The 23,519-nt window shown below is 39.0% G+C and overlaps 1 protein-coding gene and 1 pseudogene across 1 annotated transcript in view; one reads left to right on the top strand and one right to left on the bottom strand.

Moving 5' to 3' along the window:
- Nucleotides 1-23,519, bottom strand: part of KIF4A (kinesin family member 4A) — a 186,884-nt gene that overhangs the window by 43,947 nt on the left and 119,418 nt on the right. The window contains exons 19-20 of the mRNA XM_053580928.1: nt 2,831-2,914; nt 2,265-2,378 (exon numbers count right to left, since the gene is read on the bottom strand). Coding sequence (XP_053436903.1) covers nt 2,265-2,378; nt 2,831-2,914 — 198 coding nt within the window. The remainder of the gene's footprint in view (nt 1-2,264; nt 2,379-2,830; nt 2,915-23,519) is intronic.
- On the top strand, nt 18,877-19,051 carry LOC128578564 (uncharacterized; annotated as a pseudogene).

Below are 23,519 nucleotides of genomic sequence, written 5' to 3'. Positions count from 1 at the left end.
AATAGAATCTGGAAATAGATGTATGGTCATTTTGATGAAGGTGTCAGGTCAAAATAAATCACAGACCTAAATATAAAGTTTAAAAATACACAACTTTTAGAAGAAAATTTAGGACGTTAGTGACCATTAGTTTGGCAAAGGGTTTAATTAATAAAATAATAAAGCTTTTTCTTCAAAAGAAACTATTAAGAAATGAAAAGGTAAGTCACAACCCAGTTGAAAATATTGGTAAAACAGAAATCCTCTGTTGGATGTACCTAGAATATATGAAGAATTTTAATAAGAGGCTCAGTGCCTGTAGCTCAAGTGGCTAAGACACCAGCCACATACACCACAGCTGGCAGGTTCGAATCCAGCACGGGCCTGCCAAACAACGACAACGGCAACCAAAAAATAGCCAGGTTTTGTGGCGGGTGTCTCTAGTCCCAGCTACTTGGGAGGCTGAGGCAAGAGAATCGCTTAAGCCCAGGAGTTGGAGGTTGCTGTGAGCTGTGACACCACAGCACTCTACCGAGGGTGACATAGTACCAAGGGATACAAAGAACATTTTGGCAACGACACTGTCATTATCTTGATTGTGGTGATGAATTCATGGGCCCATACATGTGTCTAAATTCATTAGATTTGTATACGTCATGTATAATTTATTATATGTTAATTATACTTCAATAAAGTTGTTTTATAAAAGTAACTAGGGCAAGGCTAGAAGGGATTTTATACTCTTGATCTTTAAACAACAGTTGAAAAATTTTATTTTTATTTTATTTTTTTTATTTTTTATTTTATGAAGAATTTTAGATTTTGAAGATATTAAGATGTTAGATTTTTAGATTTTAGAATTTTAGATTTTGTAGTGTTTATTTCTAAACCAAAACCCAATTTGCAGGGTATAACTCTGACAAAGGTTTAATAACCAGAATCCACAGAGAACTCAAACGCATCAGCAAGAAAAAAACAAGGGATCCCATCGCAGGCTGGGCAAGGGATTTGAAGAGAAACTTCTCTGAAGAAGACAGGCGCACGGCCTTCAGACATATGAAAAAATGCTCATCATCTTTAATCATCAGAGAAATGCAAATCAAAACTACTTTGAGATATCATCTAACTCCAATGAGACTAGCCTATATCACAAAATCTCAAGACCAGAGATGTTGGCGTGGATGCGGAGAAAAGGGAACACTTCTGCACTGCTGGTGGGAATGCAAATTAATACATTCCTTTTGGAGGGATATATGGAGAACACTCAGAGATCTAAAAATAGATCTGCCATTCAATCCTGTAATTCCTCTGCTGGGCATATACCCAGAAGACCAAAAATCACAACATAACAAAGATATTTGTACCAGAATGTTTATTGCAGCCCAATTCATAATTGCTAAGTCATGGAAAAAGCCGAAGTGCCCATCGATCCACGAATGGATTAATAAATTGTGGTATATGTATACCATGGAATACTATGCAGCCTTAAAGAAAGATGGAGACTTTACCTCTTTCATGTTTACATGGATGGAGCTGGAACATATTCTTCTTAGTAAAGTATCCCAAGAATGGAAGAAAAAATATCCAATGTACACAGCCCTACTATGAAACTAATTTGGGACTCTCACATGAAAGCTATAACCCAACTACAACTTAACAATAGGGGGAAGTGGGAAAGGGGGGGGTGGGTGGAGGGAGGGGAATCGGTGGGATCACACCTGTGGTGCATATTACAGGGGTATTTGCGAAACTTGGTAAATGTAGAATATAAATGTTTTGGCACAGTAACTGAGATAACGCCGGAAAGGCTATGTTAACCACTGGGATAAAAATGTGTCAAATGGTTTATGAAGTGAGTGTATGATGCCCCATAATCATATCATTGTATACACTTATGATTTAATAAAAAAATTAAAAAAAAAAAAAATAAACCAAAACCCAGACATTTCCCACTTTTTACTATTCCCAGTGCACATAAGACAAATAGCAGTTCAAGGCTTGGTGCCTGTAGCTCAGCGCTAGTCACATACACAGCGGGGTGACTGGTTCAAACCTGGCCAAGGCCTGCCAAACAAGAATGACAACTACAATGGAAAAATAGCCAGGCATTGTGGCGGGCGCCTGTAGTCCCAACTACTTGGGAGGCTGAGGCAAGAGAATCGCTTAAGCCCAAGAGTTTGAGGTTGCTGTGAGCTGTGATGCCATAGCACTCTACCCAGGGCAACATAGTGAGACTCTCCCCCCCACCAAAAAAAGAAAGAAATGGCAGTTCAAGTTGTCCATACCTTCACTCGAGCTGCAGTGCCTTCCATTCCACGGCTCTGAGTCTCTTTCCGCTTATCAGCTACCTCTCGTTGTTTTTGAAGAGCATCCTTGAGACGCTTGTTGGCAGCTGCTGCCTAAATAAAAATGGCGCATAGTGATTTTTTTTTTTTTATTTTAGAGACAAGGTCTCCCTCTGTCACCTAGCTAGAGTTCAGAGGCACCATCATAGCTCACAGTACCCTTGAACTCATAGGTTCAAGTGATTCTCCCACCTTAGTCTCCCAAGTTGTTAGGTTAGGACTATAGGTACGTGCCATAACACCCAACTAATTTTTTTTTTTTTTTTTGTAAAGACAGGAGTCTTGCTATGCTACCTTGGCTGGTCACAAACTCCTGGCTTCAAGTGATCTTCCTGCCTTGGCCTCCCAAAGTGCTGGGATTATAGGCATGAGCTATCACACCTAGCCTGCTGGTCAAGATTGGCATCCCTGGTTTCTTACCCTTGCTCATTTAAGGGATATTATTTTGCCAGTACCTGAGCCTGAAGATGGCAATACACTTGACCTAGCATATTGAATTTTCTTACCTCCTCAGTTTTACGTCTGAGCACATTGGATTGCTTCTGGAAGTTTCTTTCAAGTTTGAGTAGCTCGTATTGCCTCTTACGGTCCTGACAAGAAAAAAGTCAGATCTTCATTGCTGTTCAGCTAGCTAAAATAAAACCTTATATTGAACTAAGGAGTCTTTCAAGACATCCCTCCCATAAATAAGGCTAAATACAATACAGTGAGCTGCTTTCATCTTCTATTAACAGTCAAGAACTGGTAGCTCCAGAGACCATGTTTGTATGTAGAAGGTAGTGGTTTTTCCCCTTTAGCTTATTTCTCTACGGCCAATTGTTTAAAATTTCAAATTAATGAATGATGCCCCAAGATCATATCAATGTACACAGCTATGATTTAATAAAAAAAAAAGTGTTAAAAAAAAAGATCACTTTATACAACTAAAAAAAAATTCAAATTAATATGAGGGTACAAATTTTTAGGTTACATTGTTCACACTTCCAAGGTAAAGTTCAAATTGTAGAAGAGCCCTTCATCCAGAGGGCATGCTGAACACCCTTGCATTGTGCACATTAGTTGAGATCCTGCCAATTGCCCTCCTTCCTCCTGCCATTGGTAGACACTTGCTAGACTGTATTTGTGCTTTATCGTTTGTATGGGCATGTAATTGTTTATATGCTTATATGTTGGTTTTATATTAGTATTGAGTACTTTGGATATTTTTAACATTCTTGAGATACTTTATTAAGAAGAATGTGTTTCAACTCCATCCAGGTAAAAATAAAAGATGTAAAGTCTCCAATAATTCCTTTTTTTTGAGACAGAGTCTCAAACTGTCACCCTGGGTAGAGTGCCATGGCCTCACAGCTCACAGCAACCTCAAATTCTTGGGATTAAGTGATTCTCTTGACTCAGCCTCCCAAGTAGTTGGGACTACAGGTGCCCACCACAATGCCCAGCTATTTTTTTGTTATTGTTGTCATTGTTGTTTAGCAGGCCCTGGCTGGGTTCGAACCCACCAGCCCTGGTGCATGTGGCCGGTGCCCTAACCACTGAACTACGGGCACCGAGTCGCATTTTTTTTTTTTTGAGACAGTCTCACTTGCTTGCCCCTGTTAGAGTGCCGCAGCATCATAGTTCACAGCAACCTCAAACTCTTGGGCTTAAGCAATCCTCTTGCCTCAGCTTCCCAAGTAGCTGGGACTATAGGCACCCACCACAACGCTCAGCTATTTTTTTAGAGATGGGGTCTCGGTCTTGCTGAGGCTGGTCTCAAACTCCTGAGCTCAAGTGATCCACCTGCCTTGGCCTCCCAGGAGTCTCCAACAATTATTGACATCTCAGTCACAAGTCAATTATTAGAAATAATGTCATAGAATGAGACCTAGATGGAACCTTAGGCTGAGAAGATTATCTAATGAACAGTCCCTTCCACATACTGTAGTTATTGATGGAGCTAAGATTCAGGTTCTGAGAAATAGACCAGTATTTCCCACCCCTGACCCCCCCTACCAGTCCATCCCATCATAAAACTAGGATATTTCCATCCCCAAAGCTATTCTCCTAAAAGCAACATTATCCCTTTGAATTAGTTGGCAAAAAGGAGAGAGCCTATAATATAGCCAACCATTTATAAAATTAAAATAACCTGCAGCTAAGAAAGAGGGCTTTCATTTCTAAACAAAACCAAGTCATTACTGAATACCAATTGACCACAAATGTATGACATGATTTATGAATTCTCAAGTCTATTTCATTGATGTACATGTATATCCTTATATAGTATTACATAGTTTTATTTACTATGAAAGTAAAGTTTCATATTAGAAAAGATTTCTAGAAAGTTTTTAAATCAAGAAGTATGAAATCGGGGTTCAAACCCAGCCCCAGCCAAACTGCAACAAAAAAATAGCCGGGCGTTGTGGCAGGCGCCTGTAGTCCCAGCTGCTCCGGAGGCTGAGGCAAGAGAATCGCGTAAGCCCAAGAGTTGGGGGTTGCTGTGAGCCGTGTGACGCCACGGCACTCTACCCGAGGGTGGTACAGTGAGACTCTGTCTCTACAAAAAAAAAAATATATATATATTTTGCACTAGAACCCTGTACACATAGACTTGAACACTTTTTTTGAATGTGACCAGATCTTCACCCTTAATAGAAAGATTCAGATTTTCTCTAAAGTTAAACCTTAAAACAAGGCTGGGTGTGGTGGCTCATGCCTGAACTCTGGGAGGCTGAGGCAAATGTATTGCTTGAGCTCAGGAGTTCCAGATCTGCCTGAGCAAGAGCAAGACTCCATCTCTAAAACTAGGTGGGTGCTGTAGCCGATGGCTATAATCCCAGCTATTCTGGAGCCTTAGGCAAGAGGATCGCTTGAGCCCAAGAGTTTGAAGTTGCTGTTATGAGGCACTCTACCAAGGGCAAAAGTGAGTCTCTGTCTCAAACAAACAAACAAAACTTAAAACGATGGTCTCAAACCTGTGTATATATTAAAATCACCTGGGGGGATTAAAAATATTTTCAAGTCATATATCTGGTAAAGGGGCAGCGCCTGTGGCTCAAGGAGTACGGCGCCGGTCCCATATGCTGGAGGTGGTGGGTTCAAACCCAGCCCCAGCCAAAAAAAAAAAGAAATACCATATATCTGGTAAAGGCCTTGTTGCCATAATATATGAAGAACTCTTACAACTCAATAATAAGAAGACAACCTGATTTTAAAATGTGAAGAAAAAAAAATCACCTAGGGGTTAGAGTGGGAACCTTAAAAAATACAATTGCCAGGTGACATTCCCAAATACTCTGATTTATTTGGGGCGGGGGGAGAGAAGATGTTAGAATAAAAAAAAAAAGAAGTATGAAATCTCCAAATTTGTTCTCCTTTTTGATTACTTGAATGTTTTGGATCCCATGCATTTCCATATGAACTTTAGGATGAATTTATAAATTTTTATAAAGAAGTCAGATAGAATTTTGATTGGGATTGTGCTGAATCTATAAATCAATCTGAAGAGCATTCAATTTTAGAATATTAGTCTTCCCATCCATGGACATAGGATATCTTTCCATTTATTTAGGTCTTCTTTAATTAAATTCAATAGTGTTTTATAGTTTTCAAGTTTATAAGTCTTATACTTTTTTGATAAGTTTATTCCTAAATATTTTATTTGTATTGATGCTATAATAAATGGAGTTATTTTCTTAGTTTCATTTTTAAATTATAAATTGCTAGTGTACAGAAATATGGCTGGAGAGGAGGCATAGAAAAATAACCAAATAGAACCCTCCAGTGATCATCTACTCATAGGAACAACAAACTGAACAACTAACTATCCATGTGAGAAATCACGTTTATAATAAACAAAAATCAGGTGAGTGATCGTAGTACCTGGTTTTAACATCCTATGAAGGAAAGAGCCACTGCAGAGGATAGAAAAGACAGTCTTGCTTTGCCTACACCCCTTTCCTCCATCCTCTTCCCCATCTCCTCTCAGTGGCTCACCAGCTCCAGGTAGAGAGAATCAGCCTGCCTTGGGGAGGGAGAGCAAAGCAATTATGGGAATTTTCACTGAAACTCAATACAGTGCTGCCACAATACAGGGTAGGATTCTGCCAAGCCCATAGAGGGAGCATGGGCCTGACCAGAGAGGAATTCTATGCCCTAGCCATAGGAACCTGAGTTCCAGCCAGCTCCACCATTGGCTGACTAAAGTGGCCTGAGACTGAGAATAAATTTGAAAGGTAGTCAGGCCACAAGGACACTCCTTGGGCAAGTCCTGGTGCTGCACTGGTCTCAGAGCCAGGAGATATAGGGGATATGACACAGTGGGATACCAGCTGTGGTGGCAAAAGGAATGCCCGCATCACTGCTCCCCCAATTCCAGGCAGTGCAGCTAAGGGAGAGACTCCTGCTTGAGGAAAGGAAAGGAAAGGTAAAAATACAGAAGGCTTTGTCTTGCAGCTTATCCGTAGTAAAAGAAAATACTTGGTAAATTTCTGAAGCCTCTTATTCCCGTCCTCAGCTCTTAGACAGCATTTCTAGGCTCACTCACTCTGGGCCAGAAGGAAACCCACTGTCCTGAAAGGAAGGATGCAATCCTGGCAGAATTCCTCACCTATTCACTAAAAAGCCCTTGGATCTTGAATAAATACCAGCAGCAGCCAGGTAGTAGTCGCTAAGGGCCATGAATGAGACTGCTGGCTTCAGGTGTGACCTAGCTGAACTGCAGTCTTTGCTATGGTAACTATGGAGGGAGTGCTTGCACCACCTCTTCCTCAACTCTAGGCAGCCCAACATGGAATGTGAGACTCCTCCTGTTTGGAGGAAAAGTGAGGAAAGATAGTGAGAGAGTTTGCCAGGCAATCCAAGGAATTCTTATGCATTTTACCCAAACCCACCAAGGTGATACCAGGAGTCTACAAGAGTCACACTGTTACTGGGCATGTAAGAGCCCCCTAGTGCTAATATGGCAACAATGACTAAAGACTTAGATCACAACACCCAATTCCCTTTGTTTATGTGGAAAGCCTTCTCAAGAAAGACTCGTACAAACAAGCCCAGACTGCCAAGATTAGAATAAATGCCTGAATTTTCTTTTTTTTTTTTTTTTTAAGGCTAGTCAAGTAAAGCACTGGGAGTGGAGAAGGAACAAAGGAATCTGTAACTGATTGATAACTAACTTTTCAATGCCCAGACATTAATGAACATCCATAAGCATCAAGAACAACCAGGAAAATATCTTACCAAGTGAACTAAATAAGGCACCAGTGACAAATCCCAGAGTGATGAGGATATGTGACTTTTCAGACAGAGAATTCAAAATAACTATTCTGAGGAAGTTCAGTGAACTTAAAGACAACATGGAGAAGAAATTCAGAATCCATCAGAGAAATTTAACAAAGAGATTGAATAAAAAAGAAGAATGCCTACAAGAACTAGATAGCCTCTAAAGGGCAAATCTAAGAGGTAGAGAGAGAGATTGGGGCAGAATATTTATTCTAAGAAATAATAACAGATAACTTTCCGAACTCAGAAAAACGATATCAATAGTCAGGTATAAAAAGGTCACAGAAGGCTGGGTATAGTGACTCATGCCTGTAATCCCAGCACTCTGGCAGGCCAAGGTGGATGGATTGCCTGAGCTCAGGAGTTCAAGACCACAGCTCTAAAAATAGCCAGGCATTGTGGCAGGCACCTGTAGTCCCAGCTACTTGGGAGGCTGAGGCAACAGAATCACTTGAGCCCAAGAGTTTGAGGTTGCTATGAGCTGTAATGCCATGGCACTCTACTGGCACCCTCACTCTACTGAGGGTGACAAAATAAGACTCTGTCTCAAAAAAAAAAAAATAGAAAAAAAGAAAGAAAGAAAAAAAAAGGTCATAAAACACCAAGCAGATTTAAACCAAACAAAACTATTTAAAGGCATTTAATAACCAAGTTCCCAAAGGACACAGATAAAGAAAGGGTCTGAAGCAAAACAAGAAAAAAAGAAAATAAGGCTCGGCCCCCATGCTCAGTGGTTAGGGCACCAGCCACATAAACTGGGGCTGGTGGGTTTAAATCCAGCCCAGGCCTGCTAAACAACAATGACAACAAAAAAAATGCAAGGCATTGTGGTGGGCGCCTGTAGTCCCAGCTACAAGGGAGGCTGAGGCAAGAGAATTTCTTAAGCCTAAGAGTTTGAGGTTGCTGTGAGCTATGACACCACAGCCCTCTACCGAGGGCAACACAGTGAGATTCTGTTTCAAAAAAATACATATATATATATATACAGGAGCTCTAACATATCTGGCAGGAGACTTCTCAGTGGAATTGTGGAATCCTTATAGGCCGAGAGAGTGGCATGACATATTCAAAGTGCTGAAAGAAAAAGCCTTAATCCTAGATATTACAATCTGAAAAAATATCCTTTAAACATGAAGGAGAAATAAAGACTTTCCCAGAAAAACCAAAGCTGAGTCTACTCAGGAGGCTGAGGCAAGAGAATCGCCTAAGCTCAGGAGTTGGAGGTTGCTGTGAGTGTGACGCCACAGCACTCTACTGAGGGCAATAAAGTAAGACTCTGTTTCTACAAAAAAAAAATAATAATAATAAGAGAAAGGGCGGTTCCTGTGGCTCAGTGAGTAGGGCGCCGGCCCCATATACCAAGGGTAGTGGGTTCAAACCCAGCCCTGGCCAAATTGCAACAAAAAAATAGCCGGGCATCATGGCACGTGCCTGTAGTCCCAGGTACTTGGGAGGGTGAGGCAAGAGAATCGTCTAAGCCCAAGAGCTGGAGGTTGCTGTGAGCTGTGACGCCATGGTACTCTACTGAGGGTGACAAGGTGAGACTCTGTCTCTAAAATAAATAAATAAATAAATAAATACGTAAATAAATAAATAAAATTAAAAAAAAAAAAGGCTGAGGGATTTCATCAACACCAGACCTGCCCTACAAGAAATGCTAAAATGGAGCGGAGCCTGTAGCTCAGTTGGCAGGGTGCCGGCCACATACACCAAGGTTGGCAAGTTTGAACTGGGCCTGGGCCAGCTTAAGCAACAATGACAACTGCAACAACAACAACAACAACAAAAATTGTGGGGCACTGTGGCAGGTGCCTGTAGTCCAGTTACTTGGGAGGCTGAGGCAAGAGAATTCTTTAAGCCCAAGAGTTTGAGGTTGCTGTGAGCTGTGATGCCATGGCACATGGTGACATAGTGAGACTCTGTCTCAAAAAAAAAAAAAGAAATGGTGAAAGAAGCTCTTTAATCTGAAGGAAACCAACATTAATGAACAATAAAATCATCTGAAGGTATGAAACTCACAGGTAATAGTAAGTACACAAATACATAATGTGTTCTATCACTGAAATTGTGGTGTATAAACTACTCATATCATAAGTAGGAAGACTAAAAGACAAAGATATCAAAAATAACTACAACTTTTTACTTTTTAAGAGATAGTATAAAAAGATATAAATGAAAACCATGAAAAGTAAAAAAGTGGGGGAATGAAGTTTAAGTATGGAAGAGATTTTTTAAGCTTTTTAAAAAAATCTTCTTTTGTGAGCAAAGTTGTCATTAGTTTAAAATAACCACAGATAAAATAATTGGTTATACAGTGGCTCAAGCAGTAAAACAAAGCAGTGAAGTTCTCTTCAACAGGATGAACAGAAATCTACCCACTTATCCATTCTCTCAATAAATGTGAATAAACTGAACTATTCTCTCAAGAGATATAGACTGGCTAAATGAATAAAAAAATACAAGCCAAGTATCTGCTATCACCAGGAAATGTGTCTTAACTCACATGGACAAATTCAGACTCAAGATGAAGGAATGGAAAACAATATTCTATGTAAATGCAAATCAAAAGAAAGCTGGTGTAGCCATTCTCATATCAGATAACACAGACTTCAAAGGAAAAATAAACACAGACAAAGATGGTCATTATATAATTGTAAAGAGAACAATTCATTAAGAAGACATAACAATTCTAAATATTAGGCTGGGCATGGTGGCTCATGCCTGTAATCCTAGTACTCTGGGAGGCTGAGGTGGGTGGTTTGCCTGAGCTCACGAGTTCAAGAAAAGCCCAAGCAAAAGCAAGACTCCATCTCTACTGAAAAACAGAAAAATTAGTGGGCATTGTGGCAGGTGCTTGAAGTCCCAGTTACTTGGGAGGCTAAGGTAAGATCCTAGAGTTTTAGGTTGCTGTGAGTTATGATGCCACAGCACAGCACTCTACTCAGGCCAACAGAGTGAGGCTTTGTCTCAAAAACAAACAAACAAACAAACAAACAAAAAACTAAATATTTATGCACCTAACATAGGTGTGCCCAGATTTATAAAGCAAATCCTACTAAGTCTAATCAAAATGATAAACAGCAACACTGTAATATCTTGGGACTTCAACACTCCACTGACAGAATTAAACAGATCCTTCAAGCAGAAAATAAAGAAACATGGGACTTAAACAAGACTCTAGAACAAATGGGCCTCACGGACATTTACAGAACATCCTACCCCTAACCTACTGAACATACATTCTTCTCATCAGCACATGGAATATTCTCCAAGACTGATCATATCTTGGGCCCAAGGTATCTTGGGCTATACAAATTCATAACAACAGAAATTATACCATGTAATTTCTCAGACCACAGTGGAATAAAGTCAAAAATCAACTCCAACAAAAATAATCAGTTCTACACAAAATTAAATTATGATACTTATGATATAGTTCCTACTGCTGAACAATTATTGGAGCAAGAAGGAAATTAGGATGGAAATCATAAGATTCTTCAAACTAAATAACTACAGGAATACAAGTTATCAAAATCTGTGGGATTCAGTAAAAGCAGTACTAAGGGGAAAATTCACAGCCTTACATGCCTATGTCAAAAACCCCACAAAGATCACAAATTGACAATCTAACGAATCATTTCAAGGAATTAGAAAAGGAAGAGCAAACCAATCCCAAACTTAGCAGAAGAAAAGAAATAACTAAGGTCAGAGCAGAACTAAATGAAATTGAAAACAAAAGAATTATACAGAAGATTAATGAAACAAAAGTTGGTTCTTTGAAAAGATACACAAAATCAACAGACCTCTTACTAAATTATCCAAAGGACCCTCATAAGCTCAATCAGAAATGAAAAAGGAGAAATCACACCTGATACATAGAAATACAAAACATTATCTCTGAATATTATAAAAACCTCTATATACATTAACTGGAAAACATTAAGGAAACAGATGAATTTTTGGAAACACACAACCTCCTTAGGCTGAATCTGAAAGAAATAGAACTCCTAAACAGACTAATATCATATAATGAAATTGAAACAGCAATAAAAAACTTCCAAAGAATTTTATCAGACCTACAAAGAGGAACTGGTACCTATATTGCAGAAATGATTTCATAATGTAGAGAAGGAAGGAATCTTCTCCAACTCGTTCTACTAAGCCTTGTATCACCTTGATAGCAAAGCAAGGAAAGTACACAACAAAAGAGAAAACTACAGACCACTATCCTTTATGAATATAGATGCAAAAATTCTCAATAAAATCCCAGTAAACTGAATTTAGTAGTACATGGAAAAAATAATCCACCATGACCAAGCAGGCTTCATCCCAGGTATGCAGGGATGGTTCAACATATGCAAATCTATAAATGTGATTCACCACATAAATAGAAACAAAAACAAAGAGCATATGATCATTTCAGTAGATGCAGAGAAAGCATCTGACAAAATTCAGTACCCTTTTATGATAAGGACTCACATAGGCATAGGTAAAACATACCTCAAAATTATAAAAGCCAGGGGCCGAATGCAATGGCTCACACCTTTAATCCCCACATTCTGGGAGGCAAAGGAAGATGGATCGCCTGAGTTCATGGGTTTGAGACCAGCCTGAGCTAGAGTGACACCCCATCTCTAAAAATGTGTACCAGACATGCCTAGAGAATCTGAAATTCAGATAGCAGACAGCTTCAGAACCCCAGCACGATTCAACCCCAATAAGTCATCCCCCAGACATATCATAATAGGCTTCACTAAAGTTAACATGAAAGAGAAGATTCTCAAAGCAGCCCGGCGAAAGAAAACTATTAGGTACAAAGGTAAGAATATTAGAATAACTGCAGATCTCTCTGCTGAAACTTTTCAAGCCAGAAGAGAGTGGTCATCAACTTTTAATCTCCTAAAGCAAAATAACTTTCAACCCAGGATCTTGTATCCAGCTAAATTGAGTTTCATCTATGATGGAGAAATTAAATACTTCAATGACATTCATATGTTGAAAAAATTTGCCATAAGTAAACCAGCTCTTCAGGATATTCTCAGACCTATCCTCCACAATGACCAACCCAATCCTATACCACAAAAGTAAACTCACTCAGAAACTTCGGATCAAACTCCAATTTCCACACTGGCGAAAGGATTAAAAATGTTCACTGGACCTTTGAAAAACTCGATACCCAAAATTCCACCAGACTTATCAATACTCTCCATCAATGTGAATGGCTTAAACTGTCCTCTAAAGAGGCATAGGTTAGCTGACTGGATACAAAAACTCCAGCCAGATATTTGTTGCATACAAGAGTCACATCTTAACTTAAAAGACAAATACAGACTCAGGGTGAAAGGATGGTCATCCATATTTCAGGCAAATGGTAATCAGAAAAAAGCAGGTGTTGCAATTTTATTTGCAGATAAAGTAGGCTTTAAACCATCAAAAGTAAGGAAGGACAAGAATGGTCACTTCATATTTGTTAAGGGTAATACTCAACATGATGAGATCTCAATTATTAATATCTATGCACCCAACCAGAATGCACCTCAATTTATAAGAGAAACTCTAACAGACATGAGTAACTTGATTTCCTCCAGCTCCATAATCGTCAGAGATTTCAACACTCCTTTGGCAGTGTTGGATCGATCCTCCAGCAAGAAGCTGAGCAAAGAAATCTTAGATTTAAACCTAACCATCCAATATTTAGATTTAGCAGACATCTACAGAACATTTCATCCCAACAAAACTGAATACACATACTTCTCATCAGCCCATGGAACTTACTCCAAAATTGACCACATTTTAGGTCACAAGTCTAACCTCAGTAAATTTAAAGGAATAGAAATTATTCCATGCATCTTCTCGGACCATCATGGAATAAAACTTGAATTGAGTAACAACAGGAATCTGCATACTCATACAAAAACATGGAAGTTAAATAACCTTATGCTGAATGATAGCTGGGTCAGAGATGAGATTAAGAAAGAAATCACCAATTTTTTGGAACAAAACAACAATGAAGACACAAACTATCAGAACCTCTGGGACACCGCAAAGGCAGTTCTAAGAGGGAAATTTATAGCACTGCAAGCCTTCCTCAAGAGAACGGAAAGAGAGGAAGTTAACAACTTAATGGGACATCTCACGCAACTGGAAAAGGAAGAACTTTCCAACCCCAAACCCAGTAGAAGAAAAGAAATAACCAAAATTAGAGCAGAATTAAATGAAATTGAAAACAAAAGAATACAACAGATGAATAAATCAAAAAGCTGGTTTTTTGAAAAGGTCAATAAAATAGATAAACCTCTGGCCAACCTAATCAGAAAAAAAAGAGTAAAATCTCTAATATCATCAATCAGAAACAACAAAGACGAAATAACAACAGACTCATCAGAAATCCAAAAAATCCTTAATGAATATTACAAGAAACTTTATTCTCAGAAATATGAAAATCTGAAGGAAATAGACCGATACTTGGAAGCACGCCACCTTCCAAGACTTAACCAGAATCAAGTGGAAATGTTGAACGGACCCATATCAAGTTCAGAAATAGCATCAACTATACAAAACCTCCCTAAAAAGAAAAGCCCGGGACCAGATGGTTTCACGTCAGAATTCTACCAAACCTTTAAAGAGGAATTAGTACCTATATTACTCAACCTGTTCCAAAATGTAGAAAAAGAAGGAAGACTACCCAACACGTTCTATGAAGCAAACATCACCCTGATCCCCAAACCAGGAAAAGACCCAACAAGAAAAGAAAATTATAGACCAATATCACTAATGAATATAGATGCAAAAATATTCAACAAGATCCTAACAAACAGAATCCAGCAACACATCAAACAAATTATACATCATGACCAAGTTGGTTTTATCCCAGGGTGTCAAGTCTGGTTTAATATACGTAAATCTATAAATGTAATTCAGCACATAAACAAATTAAAAAACAAAGACCAAATGATTCTCTCAATTGATGCAGAAAAAGCTTTTGATAATATCCAGCATCCCTTCATGATCAGAACACTCAAGAAAATTGGTCTAGAAGGGACTTTTCTTAAACTGATACAGGCCATCTACAGCAAACCCACAGCCAATATCATATTGAATGGAGTTAAATTGGAATCATTTCCACTCAGATCAGGAACCAGACAAGGCTGCCCATTGTCTCCATTGCTTTTCAACATTGTAATGGAAGTTTTAGCCACCGCAATTAGGGAAGAAAAGGCGATCAAGGGTATCCATATAGGGTCAGAAGAGATCAAACTTTCGCTCTTCGCAGATGATATGATTGTGTATCTAGAAAACACTAGGGACTCTACTACAAAACTCCTAGAAGTGATCAAGGAATACAGTAGCGTCTCAGGTTACAAAATCAACATCCATAAATCGGTAGCCTTTATATACACCAACAACAGTCAAGTTGAAAAAGCAGTTAAGGACTCTATCCCATTCACAGTAGTGCCAAAGAAGATGAAATATTTGGGAATTTACCTAACAAAAGACGTGAAAGATCTCTATAAAGAGAACTATGAAACTCTAAGAAAAGAAATAGCTGAAAATGTTAACAAATGGAAAAACATTCCATGCTCATGGCTGGGAAGAATCAACATTATCAAAATGTCCATACTACCCAAAGCAATATATAATTTCAACACACTCCCTATTAAAGTTCCACTGTCATATTTTAAAGATCTTGAAAAAACATTACTTCGTTTTATATGGCATCAGAAAAAACCTCGAATAGCCAAGACATTACTCAGAAATAAAAACAAAACAGGAGGAATCACACTACCAGACCTCAGACTTTACTACAAATCGATAGTGATCAAAACAGCATGGTATTGGCACAAAAACAGAGTAGTAGATATCTGGAACAGAATAGAGAACCAAGAGATGAATCCAGCTACTTACCGCTATTTGATTTTTGACAAGCCAATTAAAAACATTCAGTGGGGAAAAGATTCCCTATTTAACAAATGGTGCTGGGTGAACTGGCTGGCAACCTGCAGAAGACTGAAATTGGACCCACACCTTTCACCATTAACTAAGATAGGCTCTCATTGGATTAAAGATTTAAACTTAAGACATCAAACTATAAAAATACTAGAGGAGAATGCAGGGAAAACCCTTGAAGAAATTGGTCTGGGTGAGTATTTCATGAGGAGAACCCCCCGGGCAATTGAAGCAGCTTCAAAAATACACTACTGGGACTTGATCAAACTAAAAAGCTTGTGCACAGCTAAGAACACTGTAAGAAAAGCAAACAAACAGCCCTCAGAATGGGAGAAGATATTTGCAGGGTTATATCTCTGACAAAGGTTTAATAACCAGAATCCATAGAGAACTCAAACGCATCAGCAAGAAAAAAACAAGGGATCCCATCGCAGGCTGGGCAAGGGATTTGAAGAGAAACTTCTCTGAAGAAGACAGGCACACGGCCTTCAGACATATGAAAAAATGCTCATCATCTTTAATCATCAGAGAAATGCAAATCAAAACTACTTTGAGATATCATCTAACTCCAGTGAGACTAGCCTATATCACAAAATCTCAAGACCAGAGATGTTGGCATGGATGCGGAGAAAAGGGAACACTTCTGCACTACCGGTGGGAATGCAAATTAATACATTCCTTTTGGAAAGATATATGGAGAACACTCAGAGATCTAAAAATAGATCTGCCATTCAATCCTGTAATCCCTCTGCTGGGTATATACCCAGAAGACCAAAAATCACAACATAACAAAGATATTTGTACCGGAATGTTTATTGCAGCCCAATTCATAATTGCTAAGTCATGGAAAAAGCCCAAGTACCCATCGATCCACGAATGGATTAATAAATTGTGGTATATGTACACCATGGAATACTATGCAGCCTTAAAGAAAGATGGAGACTTTACCTCTTTCATGTTTACATGGATGGAGCTGGAACATATTCTTCTTAGTAAAGTATCTCAAGAATGGAAGAAAAAGTACCCAATGTACTCAGCCCTACTATGAAACTAATTTGGGGCTCTCACATGAAAGCTATAACCCAGTTACAACCTAACAATAGGGGGAAGTGGGTAAGGGGGGGTAGGCAGAGGGAGGGGGATCGGTGGAATCACACCTGTGGTGCATCTTACAGGGGTATTTGTGAAACTTGGTAAATGTAGAATGTAAATGTTTTGGCACAGTAACTGAGATAACGCCGGAAAGGCTATGTTAACCATTGTGATAAAAATGTGTCAAATGGTCTATGAAGCGAGTGTATGATGCCCCATGATCATATCAATGTATACAGTTATGATTTAATAAAAGAAAAAAAGAAAAAGCGTTAAAAGTAACGTAGGGTTTTTAGCTAGAAGAAAAAAAAAAAAAGAAATGAAAGACCTCTATAGGGAGAATTATGAAACACTGAGGAAAGAAATTGTAGAGGATGTAAACATATGGAAAAATATATCATGTTCATGGATTGACAGAATGAACATTGTTAAAATGGTTATACTATCCAAAGTGATTTAGAAATTCAATGCAATTCCAATTAAAATACCAATGCCAATTTTTTTGTAGATCTACAAAATATAGTTCTATGCTTCATATGGAACCAGATTTATAGAGTGTAAATATTTTCTCCCGTTGTGTGACAGAGCTGGCAATTAGAAGACAAGTATATGGCTTGGTGCCTGTAGCACAGTGGTTCCAGCACCAGCCACAGGCACTGAGGCTGGTGGTTTGAGCCCAGCCTGGGCCAGCTAATCAACAATGACAACCGCAACAAAAAAAATAGCTGGGTGTTGTGTGGGCACCTGTAATCCCAGCTACTTGGGAAGCTGAAGCAAGAGAATAGCTTAAGCCCAAGATTTCGATGTTCCTGTGAGCTCTGATGCCATGGCACTCTACCAAGTGTGACATAGTGAGACTCTGTCTCCAAAAAAAAAAAGACAAGTATGACATATGGACTATAAAAGTTACCAAATTAAGAATCAAGGTGGGGAAATAGTTTTAGTCAAAAACTAGTCTGCAAAGGCAACTTAGAACATTGTGGGAAGGAAAAGGGGGAAGTTGGTTTTCACAAAACATCTAATCTGTGACTAGACCTCCTTGAACACTCATACATTTGTATTTTAGATAAATGTAATTATTTCTTACTTGCTTGAATTTTTATAGCCATTCAAAAGAAAAAATATTGAAATTAGGGTTTTTTTGGAAACTAGGGTTTCAACATAATTGATTTTGTTCATTTGTTATCTGTTTTTGTTCATTCATTGTTATACCAATATTAGTGTTGATAATTTGAGATTTTGGGGGGTATACTGCATGGTAAAATAAGTATATCTGTTAATGTGGTTGAGAACCATTATTTTCACTATAAGATGGAGATACTAGCAAAATTTTATGATATCAATAAAACAAAATTTTATGAAAAATATGAAAAATAAATAAATAAATAAATAAAAATGTGTATTGGGCATTGTGGCAGGCACCTGCAGTTACAGTTACTTGGGAGGCTGAGGCAAAAGAATTGAGACCAAGAGTTTGAGGTTGCTGTGAGCTATGATGCCATAGCACTCTACCGGGGGCAACAAAGTTAGACTCTGTCTCAAAAAAAAAATATATATATAAAAGCTATACATGGCAAATCCACAGCCAACATCATACCAAATGGGGAAAAATGGAAAGCATTTCTCCTTAGATCTGGAACTAAACAAAACTACCCACTGTCACCACTTCTGTTCAACATAGTGATGGGAGTCCTAGTGAGAGCAATCAGTTGAGAAGGAAAGCAAGGGTATCCAAATGTGGAAAAAAATGGATCAAACTATCACTCTTTGCTGACAATATGATTTTGTATCTACAAACCCCCACAGATTCTGCCAAAAGACTCCTGGAATTGATAAATAAATTCAGCAGAGTCTTGGATTATAAAATCTATGTACATAAATCAGTTGCATTCCTATATACCAACAGTAGTCAAGCTGAGAATCAAATCAAAGACTTAATACCTTCACAACAGCAATAAGAAAATAAAATACCTAGGAATACAGGTTGGACGTAAAGTTCATGTACAATTTAAAATAGTTTAACATAGTAAATTGCACACAAACTTTATGTCCACCCTGTATATCTAACCAAGAAGGTAAAGGACCTCTACGGGGAGAACTATGAGTTACTAAAGAAGGACATTGCAGAGGATGTAAACAAATGGAAAAGTATATCATGCTCATGGATCAGCAGAATCAATGTTGTTAAAATGTCTATACTACCCAAAGTGATCTATAGATTCAACACAAGCTCCATTAAAATACCAACATCATCGCTTCTCGGCCTTTTGGCTAAGATCAAGTGTAGTATCTGTTCTTATCAGTTTAAAATACCAACATCATTCTTTCAAAATCTAGAAAAAGGTTCGGCCCCTGTGGCTTAAGCAGCTAGGACACCAGCCACATACCCAGAGCTGGCGAGATCAAACCCAGCCTGGGCTTGCCAACAACAACAATGACAACTACAACCAAAAAATTAGCCGGGCGTTGTGGTGGGCACCTGTAGTCCCAGCTACGTGGGAGGCTGAGGCAAGAGAATCGCTTAAGCCCAAAAATCACAAGCCCAAGGCTATTGTGAGCTGTGATGCCACAGCACTCTACAGAGGGTAACATAGTGAGATGCTGTCTCAACCCCGCCCCCAAATTATCAAAGGGGACCTGATAAAATTAAAAAGCTTCACCACAGCCATGGAAACAATCAAGAGCAAATAGATAACCTACAGAATGGGAGAAAATATTTGCATTCTATACATCTGGTAAAGGGCTGATAACTAAAGAATGACAACTGTGCTTCTGCCATTTTCTTTGTCCTATCTGTCACATGGTGAGGCTAGCATTCATTTGATTAATGCCATCTGTTAAGTAAATGTCATGCTACACATTACTACTATTATAATCACCTTTGGAAAAAAAGTAATACATATTATAACAGTGTTTAAAATGTGTATACATTTTTTTTGGCACCCTGGTATTTTTCTTCCTTAAGTGTCCTGATTAGAACCTCTAGGACAATGTTGACTAGAAGTGGCAAGGGTAGATATCTTTGTCTTGATTCTGATCTTAGGGGGAAAGGTCTTTTACCATTAGGTACGACGTTTCTGTGGGTTTACATATGGCTGGTACGACGTTTCTGTGGGTTTACATATGGCTGAGGAAGGTATGACGTTTCTGTGGCTTCATTAGGTTGAGGAAGTTGCCTTCTATTCCTAGTGTTTTTATCACGAAAGCTTGTTAGATTTTGTCAAGTGCTTTTTCTGTGTCTTTTGAGATGATAGTTCTTGTCCTTCATTCTTCTGATAGAGTATATTACATTAATTGATTTCCAGATGCTAAACAAGTCCTGCATTTTTCAGATAAACCTCATTTGGTAATGGTACATTATCCTTTTTATACATTACTGATTCAGTTTGCTAGTATTTTGTTGAGGATTTTCATACTTATATTCATAAAAGATATTGGTCTGTAGTTTTCTTTTCTTGTGATGCCTGTTTTTAGCATCAGAAATACTAGCCTACAGGGCTGGGTACAGTGGCTTGCGCCTGTAATCCTAGTACTTTGGGAGGCCAAGACAGGTGGATTGCCCTGAGCTCACAGGTTTGAGACCAGCCTGAGCAAGAGCAAGACCTCATTTCTAAAAATAGCTGGGCGTTGTGCACACCTGTAGTCCCAGCTACTTGGGAGGCTGAGGTAAGAGAATCGCTTGAGCCCAAGAGTTGGAGGTTTCTGGGAGCTATGATGTCATAGCACTCTACTGAGGGTGACAGAAGTGAGACCGTCTCAAAGAAAAAAAAGAAAGAAAGAAAGAAATACTAGCCTCACAGAATTGAGTTAGGAAGTGTTCCCTCTGCTTCTATATATTTTTTGGAAGATGTTTTGAAAAATGGGTATTCTTTCTTCTTTAAATACTTGATAGAACTCACCAGGGAAGCCATCTGTGCTTGGAGATTTTCTCAGTGGGAAAGTTTTTTTTTGTTTGTTTTTTTTTAATATAGAGACAAGAGTCTCACTTTATCACCCTCAGTAGAGTGCCATGGCATCACACATATGAGAGCAACCTCCAACTCCTGGGTTTAGGCAATTCTCTTGCCTCAGCTTTCTGAGTAGCTGGGACTACAGGCACCCACCACAACATCTGACTATTTTTTTGTTGTTGTTGCAGTTCAGCTGGGTTTAAACCCGCCACCCTCAGTATAGGGTGCCGGTGCCCTACTCACTAAGCCACAGGTGCTGCCCTATGGGAAAGTTTTTAAACTTATTAATTTAATCTCTCTCTTTTTTGGGAGGACCAAGTTTCACTTGTTGCTCTCAACAGAGTGCCATCACATCGTAGCTCACAGTAACCTCAAACTCTTTGGGCTCAAGTGATCCTCTTGCCTCAGCCTCCCCAGTATCTGGGATTATAGGTACCCACTACAACACCTAGCTATTTTCAGAGACAGGGTCTTGCTCTTGCTCAGGCTTGTCTTGAACCTGTGGGCTCAGGCAATCCACCCGCCTTGGCCTCCCAAGGTGCTAGGATTTCAGGCGTGAGCCACTGTGCCTGGCCTTAATTTAATTTCTTGTTACAGGTCTACAAAGATTTTCCCTTTTTTTGAGTCAGTTTTGGTAGTATTTGTTATTCTAGGAATTTGTCTATTTCATCTAGGCTACTTAATTTGTTGGCATACAGTTGTCCCTTATAATTCTATCCTTCTGTAAGACTGGTAGTGATATTTCCTCTTTTATTCCTAACTTTAGTAATTCGAATTTTCTCTCTTTTTATTGTTAAGGCTAATTAAAGATTTGTCAGTATTTGTTGACTGTCTCTATTTTTTTTTTTTTTTGAGACAGAGTCTCACTATGTTGCTCTCAGTAGAGTGCCGTAGCATCACAGCTCACAGCAACCTCAAACTCTTGGGCTTAAGTGATTCTCTTGCCTCAGACTCCCAAGTAGCTGGGACTATAGGCCCATCCCAATGCCTGGCTATTTTTTTTTTTTTTCAGTTTCTAGCCAGGGCTGGGTTTGAACCCACCACCTCTGGCATATGTAGCTGGCGCCCTACCCCTTTGAGCCACAGGCACCATCTATTTTTTTTGTTGTAGTTGTCATCATTGCTGTTTGGCAGGCCTGGGCATGGTTCTAACCTGCCAGCCCCAGTGTATGTGGCTGGCGCCCAAGCTGCTGAGCTACAGACACCAAACCAATTGTCTCTTCTTCTTCTTCTTTTTTTTTTTTTGCAGTTTTTGGCCAGGGCCGGGTCTGAACTCACCACCTCTGGCATATGGGATTAGCACCCCACTCCTTTGAGCCACAGGCGCCGCCCTGTCTCTTCTTTTTTTAAATTGAGATGGAGTTTTGTTATGTTGTCTAGGCTGGTCTTAAACTCAAGTGATCCTCCCACCCTGCTAAGTAGCTGGGACTTTCTTCACTTTTTTTTTGCAGTTTTTTTTTGGCCGGGGCTGGGTTTGAACCCGCCACCTCCGGCATATGGGACCTGCGCCCTAATCCTTTGAGCCACAGGCACCATCCCTCTTCATTCTTAATATAGGTAGTTAACAACTATAAAATTCTCTCTCAACACTGCTTTAGCTGAATTCCATAAACCTTGCATGGTCATGGCATATTTTGGTATGTTGTGTGTTTGTTTTTATTCATCTCAAAATATTTTCTAATTTCCCCGTGACTTCCTTTTGACTCATTATTTGGGACTGTGTTAATTCCTCATATTAGTACATTTTCCAAATTTCTTTATGTTATTGATTTTTAATTTCATTTTATTGTGGTTAGAGAACAGACTTTGTATTGTTTCAATTCTTTTAAATTTAATGAGGCATGTTTTGTAGCTTAACGTATGGTCTACCCTGGAGAAATGTTCCACGTACACTTGGGAAAAATGTGTACCCTCCTGTTGTGTGAAGTATTCTATAGATGTCTTCTGTTTTTTTTTTTTTTTTTTTCAGTTTTTGGCTGGGGCTGGGTTTGAACCCACCACCTCCAGCATATGGGCTGGTGCCCTACTCCATTGAGCCACAGGCGCCGCCCTCTATAGATGTCTTTTAAGTATAGTTTATAATCTAGGATAGCATATAAGCTATAAACCAATACCTCTTATGAACGCATATGTAAAAATCCTAGGAATTATATATTTTTATTTATTTAATTTTAGAGATAGAGTCTCATTTTGTTGACCTCAATGGAGTGCCATGGTGTCACAGCTCACAGCAACCTCAAACTCTTGGGCTCTAGCGATTCTCTTGCCTCAGCCTCCCGAGTAGCTGGGACCACAGGTGCCTGCCACAACATCTAGCTATTTTTTGTTGTTGTTGTTACAGTTTGGCCTGGGCTGGGTTCGAACCCGCCACCCTTAGTATATGGGGCTGCCACCCTACTCACTGAGCCACAGGCACCGCCCAAAATCCTAGGAATTATATTGTTGAAGTTTGCAACATCTTTGCTGATCTTATGCCTAGTTATTCTTGCCATTATTAAAGTGGGACATTAAAGTCTCCCAGTATTACTGTTGATTTGTCTATTTTTCTCTTCATTTCTCTTGGTATTTCTGTCACATATTTTGGGGCTCTGTTCTTCAGGTATATATTCAGGCCCTTACAATCTTTCTGGATTATATAATATCTTCCTGTGTTCTGGCCTCCAGTTTCTCAATACTGAAGTTTGTTCTACACATTACTCTCAGATATATCTTTCTAAAGCATTATTTTGTTGATGTCACTTTGTTTCTCAAAAACCTTAAAAGTCTTTACACCAATAAAAAAAAAGAAGTTCAAACTTCTTAGATCTTTAATAATAAACTTTTAACTTGCTTTTCCTAGTCAATTTTTTTTTTTTTTGAAGTTTTTGGCCAGAGCTGGGTTTGAACCCGCCACCTCCGGTATATGGGGCCAGCACCCTACTCCTCTGAGCCACAGGTGCCGCCC

Source organism: Nycticebus coucang, chromosome X, assembly GCF_027406575.1.
Source record: "Nycticebus coucang isolate mNycCou1 chromosome X, mNycCou1.pri, whole genome shotgun sequence".
In the NCBI taxonomy this organism is placed as follows: Eukaryota; Metazoa; Chordata; class Mammalia; order Primates; family Lorisidae; genus Nycticebus; species Nycticebus coucang.
Note: the sequence above shows the minus strand (reverse complement) of the source record. Positions and strands in the feature narration are given on the sequence as shown.